Raw genomic sequence first — 26,179 nt, 5'->3', positions numbered from 1 at the left:
AAAGATTTTGAAACATTTTATTCTTGTTTTGAGAGCCAAAAACACATTTAGGAACATCAATGCTCAAAACAACGATTACAAATATTTGGATCTTGTAACACGTCAATGTCCTCTAACATTCTATAACGATTAGATATGGAGTTTGCCGTCTCATCTGAAAGCAGGAAACCTGTTCATTTTAACAGACCCCCTTTAAATAAAAAAAAGTTAGGAACTTGATTATGAGTGGTAAACCTTTTTAAGTCTCAGAAACTTATGTACGGCACACTGTACAGGTAAATGAAGGAAGCCGACAGAGAAAGTCACATGGATGCGTGTGTTCTCGGAAACTGTTAGCACGTTAATTAGCTCTCACAAGCTTACTAGCTTAGCGAAATGTCAAGCTGCAGGCTGGGAGAGGCAGCCACGTTGTCACTGCAGTCGGGACACCGAGGAAGCCTGCTTCTCTTCAACACAGTCACTGGATCACGCAGGCAGAGGAGGAGGGGGGAGAGACTGTTGCCCAGGTGTTAGTGTAAACCATCCATGATCAGTACTGCCCCACCAGCCGGTGCACACTTCAACGAGCGTGTTGCAGTGTGTACGCCCTGCTTTTCCCCCTGCACACGATTCACAACTTCTGAAACGTGAGACTGGCCTCAACAGTCTTTCTACTCCAAAAATGGTGGACAAGGAACCCTGGATCTGTTTCTGCTTGCTTTCTTTAAAATAAGAAAATAAACTTGATTCTTAGCTCTTCCAGATTAAACGTTTTTGTTAAACCTTTTAATTATTATTTTATGATGCAAATTTTCTTATTATTTTCAAATACTACCAACCTCACTCCACAGTTGTGCAATTAAAAAACATCAAGCTTGCTTAAATTTCTTCCACAAGCTTATTCCACAAAGTTATCTAAAGCTGTAAAGAATCTGGGCCAATATTTGACCAGTTCATTCAGTTGTCTTATTTTAACAAAGCTAAAGATTTCATTAATCTGACCGAACCAGAAACACACAAATAGAAAAACTATGGTGTTTTCTTTCGAATATAAGCCCATGGCACCACATCAATTTGAACGGCTGGTCAATTTCTGAGTTGTATAAACATTCTGATGTATATACATATAATTATGTATAATAAATACATATTTTACATTATGCCAAAGCAATCAAAATGTTTGAGTTTGTCAAATGAAAAGAATCTCTAGGAGCTTTGCTATACAAAAAGGATTTTGATTAAATAACTTCAGTGCAATTGTTCTCGTCTCCTGTTTTTCACCTCTCTCCAGAATCTGGGTTTAAAATTCTTCCTTCTTCGCATAGATCCGAGGTCATATAGTGTTCCCCTGATACATTTCTGCATACAAATAGTAGAGAAGTCCAATCCATGCATGTCAAAAGAAATGGGGGGAAGCCCAGTTCCAGCAGATTTTTTATAACATACGACAACCACACTAGTGATTAGCGCTCTGGAAACTGGGTGATCTACAGCACGTTCCTAACAGGACAGTTTAAATGGAACTGCCTTTCATCCAAGGATGAAGGTGGGGAAGTTTAACAGGAACAGACCACAGATTGGTTGTGCTTACAATATTTCCCATCACTACTTTGATTCACTGATTAATATAAACCCAGTTGTGTGTGCCTGGTCAACCAGTAGGCATGGCAACAATTTCCTCTTGACAGTCCGAGCCCTGACAGGTTTAGTTTTAGTTATTTTATGAACTGCCAACAAGGGAAGTCAGGGCTATGAAATCTCATTAAATCCACCTTGAATCTAGAGCAGGGGTGCACAAACTTCTTCAGTGATGACCCAAATATATCAATCCATGCTTTTCGCAACCCAAACTGATCCAAACTGATGTCATTTTCATTAACAACAATCCACTGACAATAGCCATGTTTTTAATACCTAAAAGCTAAATTAAAGGACACAGTTACTGAAATTATCAGGGAATTAATCACAGTCAAATGAACAGATTTTAAGGCTTTATCAATTACGCATAGTATGGGTAGAGTACTGAAAGCTGCCAGACATAAAACCATAGGATAAAACAAAACATTTCTTTTCATTAACGCTACAGTCATCGTCAGTGAGTCTCTTTAATGTTACGTATCAGCCACTTATGAATTCCCCAGTGGGAATCTTTAAAGAAATGAGCTAATATTTCAATACAGCCAATATTTCAAAAATGTTTCAGATTTTTTAAAATGTCAAAAGCACAAAGACTGAATCACGATGATTAGCTAAAGCTGTTAACTATCTTACGTTGTATGAGCAATAAACAAGTTCATTATCTCATAGAGTGCAGTAGGAATGACGCACCAGTCAACATTAAAGCGGCCATTTACATGATCATATGTAACACACTGTCAAATGCAAACAATAAAAATGTGTTTTAACTAGTTGAATAATTTATATTTAGCATTTATTTGTGCAAACACAGCATAACATTAATGAATACTAACACTTTTTCCAGACAGGCCAAACTGCACTGCTGCTGTAGCCTACGTATCGATACCTCAACCAAACAGACATCCCCTGAGAGCTTTTGGCTGGCCGACCGAACCTGCTAGCCAAGCATCAAGGGCAATTATTATAAGCATAATTGGTTAATTGCTTGTCATGTAGCAGAGGAGGAATTACGTAGGTCGCACTCTCGAAAATAAATGACTTTCGGCGAGAGTGCTTTGGGAATGCCGTGTTCAGTGTAAATCCAGGGTTACTCATAATTATTTCACGACCAAACAGATATCTACCAACCCATAGTTTGTGCACCACTGATCTAGAGTATATGGACAGCCATATGGTATGACAAACACTGCAGCTCTCTGGGATAGCGAGATTTTGTTCAGGTCCTCCACCCTTGTTAAAAAAACAGTACATTAGGTTCACTGCACACCAGAAAAATAGCTTTGCTTTTGTTTTTGACACACTGAAACACAGGAAGTGACCTCAGAGATGTCCTGAAGAACAAAAAAGCCAAAACAAGAAACAGACATTTAACATTCCCCCACCCCCCCACAATGGGGTCCACCACAGTTCCTGGACCCCATTTATCGTAGCCAAACTGGGGCCAAACTGGAAACTCAACCAAAGGATACACTGAACCCTTCTCCCATAATCCCTCGTTTTTTTCCCCAAGAATGCCCCAGTTATACTTTTTTTAAACATAAAACATAAGTCAATTTACGGAAATGCAGAGACCCCAAAATGCAGAGCACCACCAAACTAAACTTGAACTTGAAATATGCTCTGCAACAGCTCTGTACAATTATTTTGTTGAAATCGCTACACAGTATATCAAATAAATGTCATTCACATATAGACATGGGTTAGAGGGAAATCTACACTGGGATACACATGTAAAATAGGGACAAAATTATGCAGACAATAGGTCAGTAATTCAAAAAAAAAAAATTTAATTACAGTAAAAAAAAAAAAAAAACCAAAACAAAAACAACACTACATACAGTCAAATGAATCCAATGCGTCATTCCTCGTTCCTTACCAGCGACTGCTGACCGCGGCAGCTTTGACCGAAGAGCTCACAGCAGCGAATGAGGGCGGCAACAAAGAGCACAGGCGATGGAAGAAGCCCTCTCACAAAGCACTGGGTTACCCAACTTTAGCAACATGACTCCATCCCCCTGGACATGCTCCTGGTGGGCTCTTTCCATATGTCACAGACAGGTGATTTAAACATACTCCTCATGGACTCTGTAGAGCCGCCCCTGATGGGCTCTTCAGACACGCCCCTGATGGGCTCTTCAGATACACCCGATAGGCTCCTTAGACACGCCCCTGATAGCCTCTTTAGACACTCCCCTGATAGGCCCTTCAGACACACCTCTAATAGGCTGTTTAGACCCACCCCTGATGGGCTATTTAGACACGCCCTGATAGGCTAGGAGATGCCAGAATGCAGGAGAGCAGGGTATAGCGTGTAAAGCTGACCTTATGAGCATCTGCACCCCCCTCCCACAGAGGTAAAAGCCAGGATGGAGGGGGGGGAGTGGGGAAGTGGGGGATGCAGGTCAGGGCAGGGGCTGTTCTGCAGGGTTGGGAACAGTTTCTGTACGCTGAGACAGAAGGAGTAGTTTGAATCCAGGAAGGGTGTGAGGGTATTGAGGGGTGTGGTGGGGAGGGGTAGTGTGTGAGGGAAGGGGTGATGGGTGATGGTTTTTCCTCCAGAAGATTCTACAAGGCAAAGAGGGTGTCCTCCGACTTCTCGGCTTTCTTGCGAGCGCTGTTGGGGGTGGAGCCAGGCGGGGCCCCGGGTGGGGCACCCAATGGGGCGGGGTCTCCACCAGGGGGTGACGGTAAGCTTGTCTCAGATGCTTTGGCCCTCTCTTCCAAAAACTTGTCAAACTCTGGAGCCAAGGAAGGGATAATAATTAAAATACTATAATACACTCACCACAAATCACCAGCCTCATAAAAGCTAATAAACAGACTTGAGTTTAGCTTCACAAAAACTGTGTTGTTCAACCAATCACAACAGGTTATTATGGTGCACAAATTCTGCTTTTACCTTCACTTGTAACTCCTTCTTCAGTGTCATCGCCTTTCTGCTCATCAAGGGACAGAAAGAAGTGTGTTACCGCATGAGCACAGAAAACGTATTATAGACGAAATTCAAACCCCTCGGCCATTTTGCCTATAAACTGTTTAGTTCTGGGTTACCTGTACTTGGTAGGTACAGTACGTATACATCAGTGAGACCACACCAACATGTACAAGAGGCTACACCCAAAAAGGAAGATCACACACTTGCTCTCAGAGGTCATGCCCCACACATAAATACCACCCAGACAGCACACGTACTCTCTCACTCTCTCTCTCCCTCACACACACACACACATAATTCATCAACCCACGTAAATAATATCCCTTACTTTCTTTCCAAATGGCCCAATGTTAAGAGTTTCCCAAATTATTTTACTGTAAATTTACTGTTACTTCATGCAAATTTTTGGAAGCCTACTTCATTTTTATCTTTCTCCCACAGAGAGTTTAATCTGATGCTTTGCTTTCATTATTAATCCACTTCAAAATTATTTTAAAAGGATGAAAAAAATATTCAAATGAAGTCACTCTGGGAACACCAGCGATGAGAGAACCCATCCTCCCGAATACCACCACTAGTCTTTTCATAAATTTATCCAACAATCAATCCATCCATTCAAGTCACTTGCTCACCAACAGTTAATGTAAGGCACTAATACAGAAAACTCAGACAATACACACTGACCTCCCCAAACACTGAAGGCTAGCCAGTTACATTACCTGGTGTGACACCTCATTTCATTACACAGTAGTAGATTTAGCCCTGGTTATGCAATGTTAAAAACTGGGTACCAGAGCCTGAGATCCCTCTCAGACCCTGCCCACCATAAGGATGATGTCATCAAATATGATTGGTTCAATCTGACATCTGTAACGGGCGTGGCACAGAAAGCATAGGAAACACATTCTGCTTAAATTACATGATTGGGGGAAAGATTAGGAAAGTAAAGAAAACGTCATTCCACATAAAAAAGCAAAGAAGGACAGTGAGGCAGAGAGAAACGGAATCAAGATAAAGATGAATCTCACCACATCGGTACAAAGCCACTCCTCTATATCGTCCATGACAGAGGACTGCTCAACAGGAATCTACGAAGCAAAGGCCACGGACAACCCCGCCGAAAGAAACAAACAAAACAAAACAAAACAAAACCAACCCAAGAATGAAACAGAGCCCAACAAATAAAAAACTAAGCAAAAAGCAAACAGCAGAAATTCAACTTAATGTCTCTGAGAAAACCAAACAAAAGGTAAAAAAATAAATAAATAATTGAAAAACAAGCCCAACTCAAAAACCAGACATAACAAAAAATAACAGAACCCACAGCATAGCACGGCAAATGCTCAAACAGGCTCACACAAACTCGCACAAAAGCACACATGATGTTCGAGACCACAGAAAAAACTGTACGACATGCAATGAAAGTAGAAATCAGGCAGGAAAGATGTCAGGGGTGTATGGTGTCGCTTAGCCTATATAAAATATAAATCCCAAAATGTAAAAATATAAATTCCAAAGGTATATATAACTAGAACTTACTTTTTAAAACGTAAGTTACAAAATGCATCAATTAATACCACCCTGCTACCATATGTGCAATGATATACACATAGCACACCCCATATATCGAAGATTTAATGTATAAAATATTCAATCCCCAATATACACACAGACAAATGCATGGAAGTGTGAGAGGCCATAATTGCTGCATTTTATATATGGAGGAAAGTTTAACAAAATTCCTGTGGTATTCCAAAGATTTTGGATGACATAACACAGCTTACAAACATGGTTGGTACAAGATGGGGGTGGGCACAGAATTTGACTGGCTTAGGTGTATCATTCAGGCGTGAGTGTGGGTTGGGTGAGGGGACAGGAAAACTGGCCATGAGGACTACTAGTTTCTCTGAATTGAACTCCACATATTTTCATCTTCCTCAACCGTGGAGTGAACTAAACAGGACGGTCAAGGAGAGAAAATGATGTTGCAGTGTTTCGCAGTGTGTAGTACAATATTTTCCCTTTTGGACAACACTGCAGCTGAGAGAATACTAAAAAGACACATCCTGCTGATGAAGTAATCGTTTTAAATCCAGATCATGCCTGTGTCAGTATCGACAGTGTTTGGCCACTTCCACATGAGGTGTTGTGATTGGCCGCAGCTGACTGAGGTGGGAGGGGTACCAGTAGACTGTATGCCAATGATTGTATCTCATGGTGCACCAGCAACCCCTCTAGTAATTTGGGGAACTGCAGCCAGCATAGTGAAAATCAGAAGCGGCAGACAGAATGCACTTGGGAGGAGAGTGCGTGTGAAAAATATTTAAGAATTGGGTTCAAATATAAACATTAAATCTGCTTCAAAAGAAATAATCCACACTACAGCAAACAGAAGATAAACTCTGCTGGCTGGCTTTGGGGCGAAAAAACCAATATAGGGATTCAAAACACAGCACAAATATCATTAACTTTCTCTCTGTTATCTCCACATCCGCTCAAAAAAATTGAATTTTCGGTTGACAGGACAAAGTTGAGATTCTTGGTAAAAAGAAAAAAAAAAGATTCATGTGAAAAAAGCGGGGGGCGGGGGGGCATATTGCACATTTGTAAGAGTTCAAAGATTGCATTACATTGCAGACGTGATCAAAGGGTCAAATTATGCATTGATCATACAAAAAATTATTTTATTATACACCTGAACCAGGCCAAGCACTGAATACACTACCTGAATGCAGTGCTAAAAGCGCTGTTAGTTTATTTTAGCTCGGTTGTAAAAGGCCAGGGAGTGCAGACCGTTAGCGGGTTTGAGGTGAGTGTTAGAGAATGTGAGGAAAGAACACTTTCACTGATTACTGCAACTGAGGAGGAGGAGTGGGGCGCACCAACAGGAAAAGGGACTGAGGGAACGTGTGTGTGTGTGTGTGTGTGTGTGTGTGTGCGTGTGTTTTTGTGTGTTTGTGTGCGTGTGTGTTTCACAGACTCAATTCCAAATGGGCACCAGCAGTCAGCCTCTAATTCAATATCCTGCACCAGTACTCATGATCTTTAAGTCTATTAGACCTGAACTAATAAACATAAATTAGTTTAAGACTAATGCAACTCTAAATTAGTTTCAGATGAATATTAATAGACTACTGCTTTATTAATGCAATTGTCTATTAATAATCTAAGAGACTAACAAAAGCCTAATAACCATAAGGTAAATCATTACTGGAGTCAGGAAGGGTGGTTTAAAAAACAAAAACAAGGGCTTGCTCATGTCACTATGAATAAATACATGCTGATTATAAATTGAAAAAAAAATTGATTATAACCTTATGTCATTCATGTCACTGTGAACGATATAAGATAATATATGACAAAGATGCTCAAGTTCATTACTGCACAAGACACCTCACTGTAGGCTCAGCTGCTTCCACCTCACTCAGCCAGAACTTTGCTCTTTCAAAGGTGTCCAAACTACAGATAATGTTCTTGGACAAACCCAGCCTGTACAAACGAGCATCAGACCCATGGCCAGCTGATATGACTGAACTAGAACATATGCCAAAACAAAAACTATATTCACTACAGCTTTAAGGAAAATACATTTGACTAGTTTGGTAAAATTCATATATAAAATAAAAGTATGTCATATATTAATTTGTAAAATACTACATTGAATACAATTGATTCATGGACAGAAATGGATACTTAAGATAGATGCTTAATTTTATACAATTTTACAGTAACTCAGGACTGTTATACGTGAGTTTTAAATGCATTTTGGTCCCCAGATAAAACCACAATTCTCCCCAGGATTGTGACTGGAGGAGGAAATATGGGCGTGTCCCTTTTGCTGTTCATCCCCTTTCACATTACAGAGCTGGAACCAGGCTGAGGTTCTGATTCAGGGTCCAGCTGGTTCTCCATCACAGCGGTTGCCGTGCAGACCTGTATTAGCTCCGCCTACTGGCAGCGCCGCCATTCGCATGCTGACAGCAGAGCTGTGGGAGGAGTCAGCTAGCCGCATAGCCACACTGCACAGTGCAGGCTAGCATGTAAGCAGCTTGTAACCATGGGAAAGAACCAGACCTGGACCGAAGAACACTGGAGTGAAGAACACTGGCTCCAGCTCTGCAATGAGTTAAGGGGAACTTGGGGGTAGTTGAGTGTAGTAGTTTTGGGGGTGTGGGGGTACGATGGTGGGGGGGCAAGCGCAAGGACCGGGTGGGGTGTTGGTGGGAGGTTGGGGGGGCCGTGAGGGTTGGGGATAGCGGGGTGGATGCCGCTGACATCCTCACCATTCCTTGGGAAATAAGCCAGCTGTCTATAGGCTCCAGCTCAGCGTTACCGTCTTTTACCCTTGACTGAATCAACAACAAAAAATGTCTCAGTCATAAAGCAGGTAAAGCCGAAAACGATCCCAGAAACAGATAAATGAACAAATCAATCAAATATATAAAATATGACACCACACACTTAGAATAAGCACCGGAAACATGGCGGTGAGCAGAGCGGATTACAAGGGTCTACGGGCTAACGGCCACCGCAAAGTACGCTAAGCCTGTAGATTCTGCCGCAAGATTCTGAGTCACAGCATGACTCAGCGAAGAACAGGGGGCTCCTGCAGTGTCCTAGTGAAACACCCCAACCTGGGTCTCACACCGCCACAAATGATTCACTCCCTCTCCACTTCAGCCCATGAGCATTCCGGCACAAAATGGCCGCCATGCATCACCCAGCTGGGTCCCTGATGGTGGTTGAGTTTCCATCACAAGACAAAGGTCATATATAAATTATATCTATTAATATTATAATTATTAATATTATTATTATATGAAACGTGGGAGGGAGTGATCAATTGCAAATTCATTTATTTGAACGATTCTGCAGTTTTGTGTTTTGGGACTGGTGTCCACACTAAAAGGCTCTTCCTCTCATTTTTGGAACAGTGTGTGCATTTTCTACTTTCCCCCCCGTGTTCATATCTCTGGGTAAACAGGAGGTGAGCTGTAACGGGCACTGATACACTCAAAGTGCAGTGTGATAGGGCTGTTTACACTGCAGAGACATTTCTCTTTAAATACACACCTCCCTCATCTCTCCCATATCCAAGCAGCCCGTTTCAAACACGCTGTTACCCTGTAAATGCCCCCGGCCCCACAAAGTCCCCCGCCGAAAACTTCGACAACATATACCCCAACTTAAAGGCCACCTCGAGGCCTTCTGTGAGGAGTGTAAATCAAGCGCTGCTCAAACAAGTCATGCGTTCAGTGTGTCCAACAAGGCATTTCTCCTGAATATTTCAAAACACGACTGAAGCAATATATCGACGTATTAAACCACAATTATTAAACATTAATTACAAGGCAAAAAATGTAATTTTAAAATAATCACACAGGAAAATGCATATTTTTCCCTCTCAAATACAGAACAGGTCAGGATACTCTAATCAATTCTTGAATGAGTCTTAAAGGATCTACAGAGGTAAACCTTTTGAATAGGTTTCACAAATTTTGCATACAAGTGGCAAAAGGGTCAAACTGTTGGAAACTTTGAAATTAGTTCATACCATCCCCCACTCCCCCCTCCCATCGCTTCCCTCACACCCACACCCTGACCTCTTCCCCTGTGCGCTAAATCTTTCCAACATTAAGAAAAGGAAGAGGTAGAAAAATGGATGATGGTGTTCATGCATTTGAAAATGAACATGCACATGCATGAAGCTGAACGGATCTGCTAGCGCATGCAAATGGACACTACTGTATATTTTTCTGTGTCATGAGATAGCACCCATTCAATGTGCTATGTCCCAGAAGTCAATGCTCCTACTGGGCAACAGTACCCCTCTACAGAGTGCACACTACACAAGATAGTGTTAGCGTGAGCTCAGACGTACTGGTCAAAGGTATTCCACTGCACACTCCACAGCACCACAACGCTGAGGTAACACACCAAGGCGCTCTGTCCCAGGGTGCCAGTCTGCATGGCTTGCTCGACAGCAGGCCATCCACCCTCCTTGCTGAAGTGGGAACCAGAGGAACTACAGTTCCCAACATGCTCACTCCAAACTGGGTTCACTCACCCCTCCGGTGTTCTGCTGTCTGACGTCCAGTGCTGCAGCCAGGCCACCCAGAGCCTGAGGGTCCTCATACTTCACACTGCAGGGGAAACCAGAAGGAGGGATTACTGCTGGGTTCTTCCCGCAGTTTCCAGAGATCCCAAATTTTTGGCCGGGACTGACATACAGGTGACATTTGTATGCCTGAGCAAAATTTTTTTTAAATGTTTTTTTAAATGTTTTTTTAAATGCCTTTCAGCCATGTAGCCTGAACCAGAACAGCTATTAGCTGGAGCATGATTTTATGAATATTGCATTCCAAAAAAACAGCCTTTCGGTTGTATTCAAATATGCATTGCAAAATGTGCAATGCCATTGCACTGCTGTAAAATGAAAAGGATACTTTTAGGCGCCTACTGTAATACATGTTATATCCACAAGGGGGTGTAAATAAGGGCACTAAGGTAAGGGAAGGTAGTGTTCCACAGAAAGCTTCTACATAAAGCACTGACAAAACAGAAAACAGTGAAAACTCTTTAACACAGTTTCCATTGGAAAACTGACTGATAATACTGTTTGTAAAATCGAACTGAAGTGAAAAAAGTTAGATAATCATATCATAATATTGAAAAAGTCTAGCTCATGTATTTTAGCCTCATGACTAAACCAATTTCATATCGAACACAACATTCTCTTTCTGCAAAAATGACCTGATGAGAAAATAGGCAACACTGTAAAGTAAAAGTCTTGAAAAAGTTTAAGTTTGGAATTCAGTATTAGTCAAAAAACACAGTAAGATCCAATTACACATACTCACTTCCAAAATTCCAATAGTATTCCAAAATACTTTCTTATAATTTAGTGGGAGAGAGTAGTGGGAAGATGGATGGTACTGGGTTTGTAACAAGTGCGTAGTTGATCACGCTATAAATACAATTTCTGATATGAATGTGAATCCTAACTGTAAATACAGAAACTAGAAGCAGGATATGATTTCTCGATCTATAGCTTCAGATCTGCGCAGTGTCCAGCAGGGGGCGGTGTTTGCATGGTCTCTCCCCTGCTCGCACTCTCATCCTTACTTCTTTCGCTGGTCGGCCAGGGAGCTGTTCCTGGTCTGAGCGAACATGTCGAAGTCGTCGGGCAACCGACAGCTGGGCAGGGAGCTCAGGGTGCCAGTCACGCTGTCTCCACCCACATCTGCAGACCAACCAATCAGAGATCACCTTAACCCCAGGGCCTTGCTTCACTATCATATACATAGCATCTGAGATATATCTTCACACACATACCATCAGCCCCTTACAAAAATACACAGACAATAAGGTGCGGTAAAAGGGGCGTGGCTTGCAGAGAAGCCAGTCTTACCGAGTCCAGCCAGCTGTGTGGATAGGGAGGCGGGCGTGGCCGACGGGACAGGGGCGGAGGCAGGGGCAGGTGCAGGGGCAGGGGCAGGGGCAGGGGCAGGGGCAGACGGGGGCGTGGCGCTGACCATGGGGCTGACCACAGCGGGTGATCCAGGGCCCAGGTCGATCAGGTTATCCTCTGTCGCCTCGCTCAGCACCTGCAATCACACAGCAAGAAACATAGCTTACCAGAGCCCTTTACCCGCACGGCCACTGGGGTTAGCATCCCGCAAGCAGGGCTCGGCTATTGTACCTCCCAGGCTAGGCTACCCTGCTCAGGCCCAGTAAACATGCAGTTGTCATAGAAACATACTCTACATACGAACATTTGAGAGGAACCAGGAATGCTACAGCGTACTGCACTCAGGACAACAATGCAGCTACAGAGTGTCGGAGTGTTATGAGATCTAAGTTCTCACTTCATATGTTACCTGCTGCCATTTGACAATAAAAAGTAAGGAATTCCTGGTTCATTACTCCAAGGTAGTAATCTAGTTTCTTAGTGGTCTGTGCCTTTGTTGAGTACGCATACATCTGCTCTAAAAATTGAGGACAAATCTTCATCAGAGGGCCAAATTCCATTCAAGAAGGAGAAAAAAAAAACTAGGTGCTGAACTTACCACATACCGAGCACAAAACCTTTCATCAGAGACTACAAACTAACGCACTCCACAGTTTCTACCACACTCACTGACAGGGAAGGAAAAATGAGGCATGTTTCTAGCCAGACTAGTCTACAGGCTACTGGGGTCAGAACCCAGGGCAGAGGGTGATTTTTCGAAACCAAGGGTTCCGACTCCTGGTCCTGGTCCTTGAGGCCCACAGGGTTTGCTGGGGTTTTCACCTTAAACTCAGCAACTGGTTCAGACCCAAGAAGCCAGGCGAGGCCACTTATCTGTGTCATCAACTGATTTTATTGTTCAATTAAACACAGAGTTTTGATGAAGAACCAGCCCATCCAGTGGACCTCCAAGACCAGGTTTGGGGACCCCGGGTCTAAAGAGGCTTTAGGCAGACGGGACGGTGGGGGTATCAGGGATTTTGGGTCACGTGATTATGATACACATTTCCAAAATGTTGCGGTTGTTTTCCTTTGGATGTCAAGAGGATTTCAGAACACAAACACAGTTATTCATACTTGCCTGTCTCAGCTAGCAATATCAAAAAGAAAAAAAAAAACACAAATGAAATGAACATAAAACAGCGTGCATGTGCATCCCTACTAGATTAGCCTTGCCTTTGAATTACACGCCGGTGCCCTTTGCATCCTTTTTAATCACCATTCAATTTGTGCAACCATAAAAAAACTGCACAACTTCAGCAAAGCTAATCACGTGTAAAGTATGACCATATTACATTCAGTAATAGATTACAATAATGCACAGTATCAGACTATATTAAAGCGACAAACTGTCTGGGTAGCAAAATTTGACTAAGCAGCAAAAAATATACTAAACCATCATTAAGCCAGTCCAGACATTAACAGGGACGCCATTATTAACTGAACAAAAAAACAGACAAAAGTACAACAAATAAACTTTTAATTTGCACAAATTAAAATGACCAATGAGAAGTATTAAGGAGATCCCCTTCAAGCACTGTAACCAAATTAATCTGAATGTATTCATGTATTTGGCTCAGTCGTGGCCAAAGGAGGAGGAAGTAAAAAAAATTCAGGTCCTCATTTACAGACAGGCAGCCGAGAGGACACCTCATGCTGGGGTCGGGCAACTTACCCCGTTATTGGCGCACTGCGCCGCCCTCCCAGAACGGTATCGCTCATACCTGCCGAGAGAAACAAGACAAACCTGTTCACAAACCCACCTGTTTCACCAGGCGCTTTACCACTTCAGCCATTTCTGACAACACATTACGCAATGCACTCAAGTCTTTAAGGGGAATCCATGGAGCGCTTGAACTTCTGCCAAATCCTGCCTGTTACAAGCCTATGGAATCTCCAGGTTCTTTACGTATCCAGTGTTTTACTGCGCGCTCTGAGTGGAGGCCTGCGGTACCTCTCGTATCGGAGGAAGATGTTGTTCAGGTCGTCGTTGACGTGCAGCAGCTCCTCGGTCACTTCCTCGTTGGAAACGCGGGAGATCAGCTCCACGATGCGCTGCTGCATGGCCCGGCAGGTCCGGTTCAGCTCCTGGAACAGAACCGCCACAACCGTAACCATCTACCAGCTACAAACTCACCAAACAGAGCAAGGGAACCTTCCATGAACTCATTACTGTTAGCTTATAACCTTATCTACCAACTACAAACTCACCAACCAGATCAAGGGAACCTTCTATGAACTCACTACTGTTAGCTTATAACCATCTACCAACTACAAACTCACCAACCAGAGCAAGGGAACCTTCTATGAACTCATTACTGTTAGCTTATAACCTTATCTACCAACTACAAACTCATCACCACCAGAAACAAGGGAACCTTCTACGAACTCATTACCGTAAGCTAATAACCATCTATGAACTACAAACTCATCACCATCAGGAGCAAGGGAATATCTATGAGCAAAACCTTTCATTGTAATCTTATAACTATCAATCAAGTAAAAACACATCACCACCAGAAATTAGGGAACCTTCTATGAACTCAACACCGTTAGCTATAACTATATCAACTACAAAGTCATCACCACCAGAAATAAAGGAACCTATTAAGAACTCAACACTGTTAGCTATAACTATCAATCAACTACAAACTCATCACTACCAGAAATAGGGGAGCCTTCTACAGTATGAACTCAACACTGTAAGCCTATATGCTGAGGGTACTCAGCTTTCCCTCTCCTTTCCTCCATCTGTCACACGGATCTCACCACACATCTCCGCTGGCCTGAAGGACATCTGAAGCTAGTCGGCAGATGATTGCCTGAAGCTTATCCTGGCTGAAACTGAGGTGGTCTGCACTCTCTCCAAGATGCAGGACCAGCACACCTGATCCAACTAATTAACTAATCACTGTCTCCAATAAAGACCTTGCTCAGTAGAATCAGGTGTCATAGTGCTGGGTTAAAACAAAAACCTGCTGCCACGACAGCCCTTTTCGGATACCCCTGGACACTAAACCTTGTATTACAACTTCCCCTAATGACACCTATTAGGTTCAACACCCACAGAAGTTAATTACTGATTAACTCCCATGACCAAATGAGGAAGACCGAATTACCCTCCAATGGCCAGCAGTAACAAAGCAGTAATTAGTTTGTATTGCTTTCTTGGAAATTTGCCTTCAAATTTCAAAAAGAGTTGGCTTTATGATAAAGTATAAAGACAGACAAGGAACAGGACACTCAACCCACATTGCAGGGCAGCTCAGAACAGCAACTAAAAAATCAAGAGTAAAACAATCACAATGGAACGGGAGGGGTGGGGGAGGGGTTTGGAGCGGGACGCGGTAAGAGGGGCGAGGGCAGGGCTGCACCTGCAGCAGCTCCAGATCGGACGGTTCCTCCTGTCCCGGGACCATCTCCGTCAGCATCTCTGACATCACCTTAGTGTTCCCGCGCACCACGTCCAGCTCGCTGCGCAAACGGGCAATCTGCACGGGCACAAATGAGTCTGTAAACACAGGCCCAATGGCCACAAAGGCAATGCTAAAACTCAGGGACAGTCAGGCAGCACTAAAACTTTTACTATACAAACCCACTTACCCAGCACTCTGGTTAGGCTTGACCATGCTGTATGCTATGTGCTATGCTAACTAAACACTTTATTTGGGTTTTATTCTGAAGCAAAAGGTAAACAAGCACTCTAAGCCAATCTGCTTCGGGTTGGAAGTACTCACCTGTTGAGGGTTGGCAGTAGTGGTACCCACCTGTTCCGCGTTGGCAGTGATGGCCCCGGAGACCTGGAGGGGTGGGATCTGAGGCGGGAGGTAGGCAGAAGGCTGTGGGGGGGCAGAGACGGGGGCGGGGCCTTGGGGTGGGGGAGGCGATGCCGTTTTGTATTTATTGGTAGCGGGGTCAACCTCGGGAACACCCTGAGAAACACACAAGGACCTCACATTAGCAGTGCGTGAGCGCGTACATGCATGTGTCTGAGATAGAGAAGCACAGCGTCTTACCCTCCACAAACTGTGCGTAGGGTGTGTGTCTGTGTATGTGAGAGAGAGAGAATCAGAGAGAGAGAGGTTCTTACCCTCTGCGGGGTGTGTATGGGAGACAGGGCGTCCAGGTCGGCCATGGGGAACTCAATGCCCTTCCTCTTGAGGTCCTCATAAATGTGGACCACGCCAGTCAGGTCAGGACTGCTCCTGAAGGCATCTGCCCAGGCCTGAGAGACCAGGTGAACAATTCATTAATTCATCCATTCATGCATTCACCTTTGTAGTGAAGGCACTAGGCCTCTGGAAGAATCTCCTAATATCACAGACATTGAAAGACCTCACAACTGAAACAACAGATTAGTTCAACCAGGCTGTGCTGAAGACCAAGGAGCTGCCTGTGGAAGTTAAGCTCTTTGGCCTGAAAGCAAAATGTTGTACTTGGCGCAACCGAAACACAGCCCATCGCCCAAGTAGCACCATCCCTACAGTCCAACATGGTGGTGGCAGCATCATGCTGTGGGGCTGCTTTTCAGCAGGAGGGAGTTGCCCTTGTTGCCATCAAAGGCAAGACTGATGGGACTAAATACAGGCAAATCTTGGAGGAGAACCGGTTTCAGTTTGTGAGAGATCTGCATTCAGGGCGAAGATTCATGTTGCAACATGACCGTCACCCAGAGCATATAGCAGAACTTCTAAGGTATGGTTTAGAAATTTTAAAAAAAGAAAGCTCAGTATTCCGGAACAGCCCAGCCAAAGCCCAGACTTACATCCCACTGAAAATCTGTGGAATGACCTGAAAATCACAGTCCAATGACACTCTCTCTAAATTAGCAGAAAATTTGCGTGGAGAAATGAAAAAAAAGGCTAAATCTAAATGCGAAAAGCACATACACACATACCAGAGAAGGCTCAGAGCAGTAATTGCTTTCAAAGGATTGCCTACAATGTATTGACTCTGGGCGGGGGGGTGGGGGTGAATACTATTTTGTACGTGAGAAATTAACGTCTTTCATTTTTGAGAAATACGTTGTTGAAAACAAATAGTTTTTTTATCATAAATGTGTTGAATTTATTGTGTTGGCGAAGGGGAAATATAAATTCAACGTATTAAACTGTCAAAGTGTAACTGCGTAACATTTGAATAAAAAAGGGGGAGAATACTTTCTGGCACTGTAAATTGCGAAGTAAATCGCAAGCTGTAACATATTACATTTTTTAAAAATGTTTTCATTTGAATTTTATTCTCACGCACAGAACAGGCCGGACGCCAGCCCGTGAGGGCTGTAGATTTAGGGGTGACCAGCAGCGCGGCCCGTACCTGAATCAGGGCCAGCACTTTGTCCTGCACAATGGTGGGGGGGTTGGTTTTGGGAGAGATGATCTTCACCAGGACGCCATCGATGAAGTCCCGGTTAGCCACTAGCACGTGGAAACGGTGTCCGCAGTTCTTCACGCACGTCTCCAGCACCTGGGGGGTTACGGGGGGTGTCAGTCCTGAGTTTTAGGTATGCCTAACGGGCTTTTGTAATAATAAATGAAAACGCTTAAAACTAGTCCATGTCAGATAAATACTGTGTGTAAGTCCAAGAAAAGTTCTTTTTTTGTTTGTAAGACCACTGGACTTGCACACTAAAGAAGGCAAGATTAGGACCAAAACATCAGTGACAGCGATTTTTATATGCATTTATTATTCCACTCACTCTGTAGCACTTTCTAAATGCACAAAGGAAAAAAGGAAACGCGAAGCATTACAATAAACTAGAGTCGTGAGAGAGCAGGCTTTCAGAACAATGGAGCTGCAAATGAAAGCTCTCCTCATTGTGGAGCTGTCAGTCAAGGAGGCAGGAGGACGTCTACAGTCACGCTGACACGAACAACTGCAGAATTTTCACCTATTTTATTCACTGTTGGTTCTGATGCAAATAAGATAAGACACTTGATATTGTCATGTAACAAGCATTTCCAAGAAGAAGCAGAGTTTGCATGATTTATGCTGTATATGCAGTAGCTACCTTCCCAGAATCCTTTGCACTACATACATATTCACATTTCAGATCAACTGTTGAAAACAGGCTTGAGATTTCCAAGTGTGATGCTTAAAGTGAATAAAATATTTTTTTTGTGAACATCATCACATCGCAGTCTGAAAGGCTTCTGCATTCTGATATAGAGGCAGAACAAATATGGCCAATGAGGTCAGGTTTAGAGGGCTTGCATCGGAAAACACACCCCGCTTGCCCCGCCCCTCCCTGTTCCAGGCCCGCCCCCTACCAGCCTTGGCCACTCCCCTCCCAGTTCTCACCGTCAGCGCCAGCATCACCTCCCTGTAATTCCTGTTCCCGTTCAGCCTCTTCTTCATCGCCCTGATGGCATCCTTTGGTCTGCCCAGAGAAAAAGAGAAAACAGTCACTCTTTTCACAGCTTGTGTGCCTTCTATCCCCCTTTCTTCCATTCATATTTACTGTTTAATTTAGCACTCTTAATCTAAGCCAGCCATAATCAGCATACTCTGTGGCACCACCCCCTGTGTTTCATTCTATTGCGATAACACCGCTTAGCCTGCAGGTGTCAGTGTGGACAGGGGGAATTAAGGTAAACATGACGCTGATATCCAGAGCTTCACAAAGCAAAAACCAGCACCCAGGTGCACTGCAACAATTCTGCTTTGTGCGGTGGAGCTGTGGTATAAAATGGCATCCCATTCTCTATTCAATGAGCTGCTCTCACCACAGATTAGCCAGATTCCTGTAGTGCAGGGGTGTTTTGGAGGCAGTGAGTCTTGGTCCCACCCCAACCTCAAACTACGCACATGGGCCAGTTCACTCACCCTTCCTCTGTCTCATTGATGATGTCACAGATCTCCATGTTCAGGGTCCAATCCTCGCTCTGTAGAGAGCCATCTGTGGCCTTCTCTGGGGGAGAGCATTATGTAGCATTATTACCTATTAGCCTAGCACAGCTCCTTACACAGAGTGACTGGAGTAGCTTTTAACAAAATGTTAAAACAGGATAGCAAGGCCATGTGTCTGGTACTTGAAACAGTCTAATGACAAAATTCCTAAGCACCACATTACTGCAACAGACAAAAAAAACAACTGACATAATCTTCCAAAAGTCCAGTATGTTTTTTTTTACTCAAAATCATTTACACAGACAGTTGGGCAAAAAGGATATATTTGACCAATTGCAGGAAAGATGCATATACACAGCTTGTGTGTGTATTTGAACTACACAAAAAAACACACACATGAAATATTCATCGTTTTCAGCATTCCTGGGAATGCGGTTACTGTACAGTTACTGTGTCGTAAACTGTGCAAAACCCTCCCCTGAGTTCCAGCACTGCCAGATTGATTGTTTGTTTAAATCTGTCATTACTTCATTCTCATTTCTGTAATGACTCCCATTACATACTTCCTCCTAAGCCACACCCTCTTGCACAATCAGCACCTTACACAACCCCTGTGCAGCTCTGCCAAAGACACCATTCACTGGAGCAGAGAGGGACAGACCAGCAGCCGGGCTCCAGGCGCGTTTCAAACCCAGGGATCTAAAGGTCCAGCCCTGTAGGGCTGCAGTGTCTGCAGGTGTTTGGTGTGTTCAGCACTTAAGCACTTACTCAATTCATTACTTGGGCAATTGGTTCACAGGCCTTTTTTCCAAGACCTAAATTGGCTGCTGGTTTAAAGGAAACCACAAAAACCTGCAGGGACTATGGTCCTCCAGGACTTGAGTTAAAACATGCAGGCACTGTGGCCCTCCAGAACTGGAGTTAAATCTGCAGGTACTATGGTCCTCCAGGACTGGAGTTAAACCTGCAGGCACTGTGGCCCTCCAGAACTGGAGTTATACCTGCAGGTACTATGGTCTTCCAGGCCTGGAGTTAAACCTGCAGGCACTGTGGCCCTCCAGAACTGGAGTTATACCTGCAGGTACTATGGTCTTCCAGGACTGGAGTTAAACCTGCAGGTACTGTGGCCCTCCAGGACTGGAGTATGGCATTCCTCTGGCCATGCCTGCTCACTGCTGTCTGACTTCCAGAATCATCAGACTGTGCTGAAGAGCCAAAGGACACTAGGTGTGGTGTGTCACATCGCCGCCTGACATTCCTGCCCGCCTCAGCACAAACAACCTTGAGGTCAAGAACATGCAGACCTGTCCAAGAATGGCCGTCTACTCCAAAACCATCAAGCCCGTGGCTGGACATCACTGAGCCCCAACCCTCGGCTGGGTGTGTGTCTCATTGAATGAATAAGATGTACAGTGGTGCTCCGCACAGTATATCTTGTGTGTCTGTTTAATCAATTTATACAACTTCTTTTTTGACTTTTTGTCCCAGAACCCCAACCTTAACTTGTAGAGACCAACAACGCTTCAATTTATAAAGCAGGACATACTGTTCTGACTCCACTCTGAAAGAAGCCTGTCACGACAACCTTAGCTGATTTTAACACCAGTCTCGCCATGACAGTTCACTTCTCAATGCAGGCAGACCCGTCCGACGGGCCGCGGCCGCGGTCGCTCAAACGAGGCCTTAGCGGGTGGATCTCTCTGCGGCGTGCCCAGACAGGGCAGCGCTCAGCGTTCAGCCTGAACAGCCTTGAGACCTGTTGCTGCATTATTTATTGCCCCGCTCTCCTCTCCACCTCGCGTTCTGATTATGGTGACCTTCAGTCCCCGGCTCGAGAACCCGCTCCTGCCCCCCCGCCAAACGGAAACACAATGCTGCTCGCATCAATAAAACAGCAGTGCTGTCTCTGCCAGGGCCCCGTATCGCCTTTCCTCCTGAAGTCTCCGGTGCGCTACACTCTATTTTACACACTAATTCCATGTGGGAGGAGAAGGATGGAGGACTTCAATCATGTAGTAATCAACAGTAACTTTATTTCGGATAAAAGTCCTGGTTGCAATACAGCACAGCCCTCACAAATAAGCCCATGAACACACACAGAAGAAAAGAGGGTTATTTCACACACTGCATGATTTCAGCTTAGCCCTGAGCTAAAGGGGGTCTTAGCACGGGGCTATGTGAGCCTTCACACTGGCTCATTCTAAAGTGAGATAGCTCCAACCTTAGCACTGGGCTAAACTTGACTCTGCTCCGAAGCAGAGCGAGCACTGACTTTTCAACTTTTAACCCCAGCCAAAACAGCCAGGGTGAAACAGGGTCAGGGTCAACTGAAGGATTATTGTGGAATGTTCGTCCAATCACGCTGACTGAACATAAACATTGGTCAAGAGTTAGCTCAAGGGACAATAGAACAGGGCTTCACAGTACTAGTTTGAATCTTTAGCCCAGCTCTAAAGCTCAGCCCTGGGTTTAAAAATGTGTGTGAAAAAGAGGTAAGCTAGCCCTTGGTCAGTGCTAGCCTAACCCAGGGTTTAGCTCTGGTTCCTCCTGTTCATGCTTTCCCCAAAGGAAAGTGGATCCAGTTCTAAAAATGGAGAAATCTGCTCATCTGTCAGGGACAGACCGTTGCACCAAAGCACTTATGTAATGTAAGAGATTATATTCATATTCATGCATTTTCTATAGGTTATTTTAAGATTCTATTCTTAACCATTAGAAAAGGCAGATAATTTTCTATTATCTTCTTGTTTTTTTGTCAGGTCATGCTTTTTAAATCCACAAATTGCAGTAAAGCTCATCCATCATACATTTTTTTTTAAAGCATGAAATATTGGTGACCAGTGTACAAAGACTACACTGACTATGTTAACCTACTGTGCTATCTGTCCTTGGCTATGCTCACGACAATGTCACAGGTACCACTGACTCACAGAGCTAAGGTAGGGAAAGCGAAACCATGGTTACTGGGTCCCTCAGTTCTGGAGGACCCTCCAGCAGTGGGCCGTTAATGCCTGCTAGGCTGTATTTTAAATCGCCAGCTACTTCCAGAGGGATTTCCCCGGTAATCCCTGTAAGTGGATTTAACAGGAGCAAGAGAGGGCCCATTCATGCAGGTGTTCTAAGTGCCATGTGGATCTGCTCACACATGCCACTTACAACACCTCAGGATCTACAGGCCTATGACGTGCCAGGCAGGTGCTTACGAGCGACTCCGGGGTATGCAGAGCCCGCTAACCCCCAGGGCCCCCGGGCCCCACCCACTGGCCCCCATTTACCACCACCAGGGCCCCACCCACGGGCCCATATTTCTTCCAAACAGTCTTTCAGAGCAGCCCCACCCAACCCTGATGATCTGTGTGATCTGAGTACCTCAGAAAGCATTTAATCACTGGAGGCAGGGGACAGGGGGTTCCCTTTATCCTATAAATGACACGGAGGAGTGGGAACAGCGTCAGATGCAGGCCAATTCAAGGGGTACCTTTTCAGAAAGATGTTTTTAAGACGCACTTACAAGATTCGTTTCAGCATCATCATCGAGACAATCCTTTTGCTATCTGCATTCCAAATTGAAATAATTAATTAATGATTGTTTAATTAAAAAACAGGAGTCCCTAGAACAGGGTTTCACAAATGGCTGTATCGAGTACTAATCTTTAAGCTCTGACAGAGGCCAACCAAATAATTAATCAGGTGGTGAGGTTGTGCGAGAAGCACAGTGTGCATCTTAATTTATACAGTCCACATTCACTCTTCAACATGCACATATGACAGTTCACCATGTAAGGCACAAAAAATTCAGAGCTGTGACACAAACAGTTATTTCCAACTATTAACAGTAACGCTAAACTCTGGGTTGTTCACACTGTACCTGGAGAACATCAAACAAAAAATATAGGCCTACACGACCAAAAATGTTGAACTGTGCTGGTGTGAGATTATGACAAACCACAAAGACACATATTGAAAAAGTCAAATGGACCACAGAGGACTGTCTCTGCCTTGTCACAGATCCACAGTTCCATTAGCTGGAAGTAATGGTTTGGGAGAACAAGATACAGCACATCTCATCTAGAAATGCTTTACCTCAGCTGCACACTCATCCTGGAAGGCCTGAAAGTGTCGAATTTCAAGAAAAAAAGAGAGAACAATGAGTGAAATCCCAGCGCATTTCACAGAGAGGTAGCTTGTGTTCTTCCGGAGGTTATTAGTGCTGTTCATACTGCTCAGGACTGAAGGCCAAAGGACAGGACCAGGCCAAAAGAAGGCCAGTCCAGGATTACACAGCTCCTGTTGGATCAGGCTGAGGACCTGACAACACCAGGCTCTACCCATAAGCCCCCTCTCACTCAACCTCCATCACAGTGAGGCCAGCCCTGATCCTGCAGGGCAGCAGTGCCTGCAGGGCAACTCAACCCCGATCCTGTAGGGCAGCAGTGCCTGCAGGGCAACTCAACCCCGATCCTGTAGGGCAGCAGCTCTCTGCTGGCCTTCATTATATTCAGGCACCTAACCACCTGATTCCGCATTCCATTCTCCTGAGTCAGCCGGCTTAGCTTCTCTCCCAGGAGGGAAGCAGACTGGAAGAGGCCGGTGCTGGAACTTTGACTCAGACCAACCTCCTCGTTTCTCACAGCAAGGAAATGCCCAGGCGTGGCGGTAAAGCCAGCCTGACTCACCGACAAAACATCAGCGGAGTATCAGACTCCTCACAGCCCACTGTCACAATATCTCACCACCACTGCCTGCGTGAGAATCCACAGCCAGCTACTCCAAACTCCCACACAAACTAGGGTTAATTTCCCAGCTCTACCTGATAGCAGGCTCTGGGTGAAAAAACACACACAAGGGCACTATCAGGCTTCAGCCAATCACAGCTTTAGGAACACAGCTCTGTTTAATCTTGGAGATCAAAGCCAGGACAAAGATCTCTAATAAATGGTCAGGCAACCAGCGTCTACTGATGGGGAAACACACCAATCGTGTGAGTACACAACTGTAAAAATGACAAATAGCAGAGTAACTGTCAAACTTCAAATTGGTTATTTCTGTAGCGACAAATCACCTTACACGCACGCTAAAACCAGTACTGGGTGGCAGGTATAACAGCACATTATCAGACACCCTCAAAAAATCTATTTAGTTTTGCATATCATGCAAATACAGACGAGATAACACATAACCAAAAAACAAGAAGAATATAGCACAAGTCTGCAGCAATCAGTGGGACAAATGAAAAGTGGTTTGTCCTGCATCTGTGAAGCTTTCCTCATTTAAAAAAAAAAAAACTACACAAAAAAGGACATTGCCCTGATGACTACTAAACGTATTCACTCATAACATAGTTTGAATGACTAAAGAATGGGCTAAATGTTCAGATGAACTACTAGATTATATCTTTATGAGGGACTACCCTGCCCAATCGAAGCACTGGGCCAGAGGCGCCATTAACGTAAAGTGTTGGAGGACAGTGGGTGCATAGTTGCAGTGAAGCTGATATGTAGCTGTCCTGCAACGAGAAAATCACAAGTATGATTCCCAGGTGAAGGGCAGCCAATGTACACTCCAGCAAGGACCTGAGTGTCTACAGCTAATGTACACCTTCTCATGATCAATGGGTATGAATGTAATCCATGGATAAGACTATCTACCAAGCAAATATGTAAAAACGCAATACATTTTTCCCAGATAATTCTATAGGTCTGGCAAAATGAATATCAGAATGACTTTATAAATGCTCAGTATAAAAATAGAACCTTGACAGTCTTTGCACAGAGGATATCCTGTTCACTTATAGGACACAAGTGGTAAAGAACTCTTGATAGCTTCCTGTGGAAAATATTCAGCAGAACTGTTCTGCAATATGCCTTGTTCAACACACACTGCTGCAAATCTTATGCCAGGTCTTGGAAGTTGACCTGCCCTGTCACTGAGTGTAAATGATAATATTTGGCAACTTTGAGCAGACGGGGCATACATAATATATTTAAATTGTGCATCCATGTACACTGGCTACTTTGAACAGCAAGCACCGTACGTAATTTAAAAAACTGAATTAAAGGGCAAGTCAAAATTAGTCCTTCTGAGTCGCGAGTGATGATACAAAGTACACTGACGAGGTTATTATAGGCCGTAGTATAAGCCATGCAGGAAGATCCAAATCAAATCCAAGTCGTTTTTGTTTACACAGTAGGTTGCTAACAAGTAGCTATCGTACACTCAGCTCTGACATGAAGAAATGAAAAACAGCTAGTTCATGAAAGCCAGATAGCATCTAATGCATGACAAGCTGTTTTGCGTTCTGATTTAGCTAGCTAAGTAACGTCGTAAGCTAGCAGGTAAGGTAGACTAACACGTTACTAGCCAGATATCGAGCTTTCCGAAATGTCAATTTCACAAAACATATAAACAAGGAAGCAGGAAAACGATGTTGATATTGTGATTACCATTACTGGGTGCTTATAATTTACAGAAAGACTAATGCTGTTATTCCGTAAATAACTGATATCAGAAGTTGTTAACGTTAGCCAGCGAGGATGCTGGCGAGCTTGCTAAATATTCCCAGCTAAAGCGACATTCGACGTTTAGCTAATCTGGACAAACAGCTAGCTAGGTGACCGCATACGCAAAATACATGTGAGGGTTGCATTCAATAAACGGTAGGCAGGTGATCGCTAAACGCGAGCTAGCTTGCTATAGCAACACTTATCTGAGGCAAAACTGACAGCTAGCTTGCTGACTATCCTTCCGTTAGATAGCTTGCTAGCTAGCTATGGGAACGGGCGACATACAGTGTTACATACCGTTGTCACTAAAATGTGTACAAACATGGTTAATGCAAATACATTCTGCTGAGAAACGTGGTCTAATAACGACACTGTATATCGTCCTGCTGGCTACCTACCTATGCATTGCCCCACTGGAGTGCTGTACGGGTTCCCCAGTAAAAACTCCATCTTGATGATGACAACAAACAACAATCCGCACTGTCACTGAACAGAAGCACATTGTAAGGCTCCTCCCACCGAGCTATCTCATTGGAGGTAAGGACTCAGCTCTCAACAGGACTCGACAGAAATTACATCCATCATGACCAAAAAAAAAAAAAAAAAAACCCAGATCGAGTTTACGCGGTCATACACCACTGAACCCAAAAAAAGAAATCGGCTCTTTCGTGGCTGTGCTAAGTTGTGGTCAATGGTAAGGACCGTATATATATATATTCGTTACTGCTAAATGTAATAAACCAATAAACCCTGTGTTGTTAGTAG

The 26,179-nt window shown here is 44.1% G+C and overlaps 1 protein-coding gene and 1 long non-coding RNA gene across 6 annotated transcripts; both read right to left on the bottom strand.

The window, feature by feature from the left end:
• On the bottom strand, window positions 1-25,961 carry LOC135244252 (TOM1-like protein 2). Of its 5 annotated transcripts, XM_064316581.1 has the most exons (16): window positions 25,813-25,961; window positions 18,888-18,972; window positions 18,363-18,441; window positions 17,379-17,528; window positions 16,153-16,287; window positions 15,830-15,994; window positions 15,437-15,553; window positions 14,017-14,150; window positions 13,738-13,786; window positions 11,964-12,159; window positions 11,678-11,795; window positions 10,620-10,695; window positions 8,836-8,901; window positions 5,581-5,640; window positions 4,517-4,553; window positions 1-4,355 (listed from the first exon to the last, which is right to left on the bottom strand). In XM_064316581.1, the coding sequence occupies exons 1-16, from the start codon at window positions 25,862-25,864 to the stop codon at window positions 4,183-4,185; spliced, it is 1,692 nt and encodes a 563-aa protein (XP_064172651.1). In that variant the 5' UTR covers window positions 25,865-25,961; the 3' UTR covers window positions 1-4,182. The 5 variants fall into 5 exon arrangements, with proteins under 5 accessions (XP_064172651.1, XP_064172647.1, XP_064172648.1 ...); XM_064316577.1 differs by lacking the exon at window positions 8,836-8,901 and having other exon boundaries at window positions 15,800-15,994; XM_064316578.1 differs by lacking the exon at window positions 8,836-8,901.
• On the bottom strand, window positions 7,306-8,826 carry LOC135244253 (uncharacterized). Its single transcript, XR_010326921.1, has 2 exons — window positions 7,867-8,826; window positions 7,306-7,762 (listed from the first exon to the last, which is right to left on the bottom strand). It is a non-coding gene; the product is annotated as an uncharacterized LOC135244253 (long non-coding RNA).
• Window positions 25,962-26,179: the final 218 nt, after the last annotated feature.

Source organism: Anguilla rostrata, chromosome 17 (assembly GCF_018555375.3).
Source record: "Anguilla rostrata isolate EN2019 chromosome 17, ASM1855537v3, whole genome shotgun sequence".
NCBI classification, from domain to species: domain Eukaryota; kingdom Metazoa; phylum Chordata; class Actinopteri; order Anguilliformes; family Anguillidae; genus Anguilla; species Anguilla rostrata.
This window is presented reverse-complemented; position numbering and strand designations above follow the sequence as displayed.

Coding starts and splice junctions, on each gene's coding strand:
- LOC135244252 (XM_064316581.1), bottom strand. CDS start 25,864: ATGGAGTTTTTACTGGGGAACCCGTACAGCACTCCAGTGGGGCAATGC. Junction 10,696..11,677: donor CTGGCCGACCAGCGAAAGAA/GTAAGGATGAGA, acceptor TTTCCCCTGCAG/TGTGAAGTATGAGGACCCTC. Junction 8,902..10,619: donor GACAGCAGAACACCGGAGGG/GTGAGTGAACCC, acceptor TTGTTGATTCAG/TCAAGGGTAAAAGACGGTAA.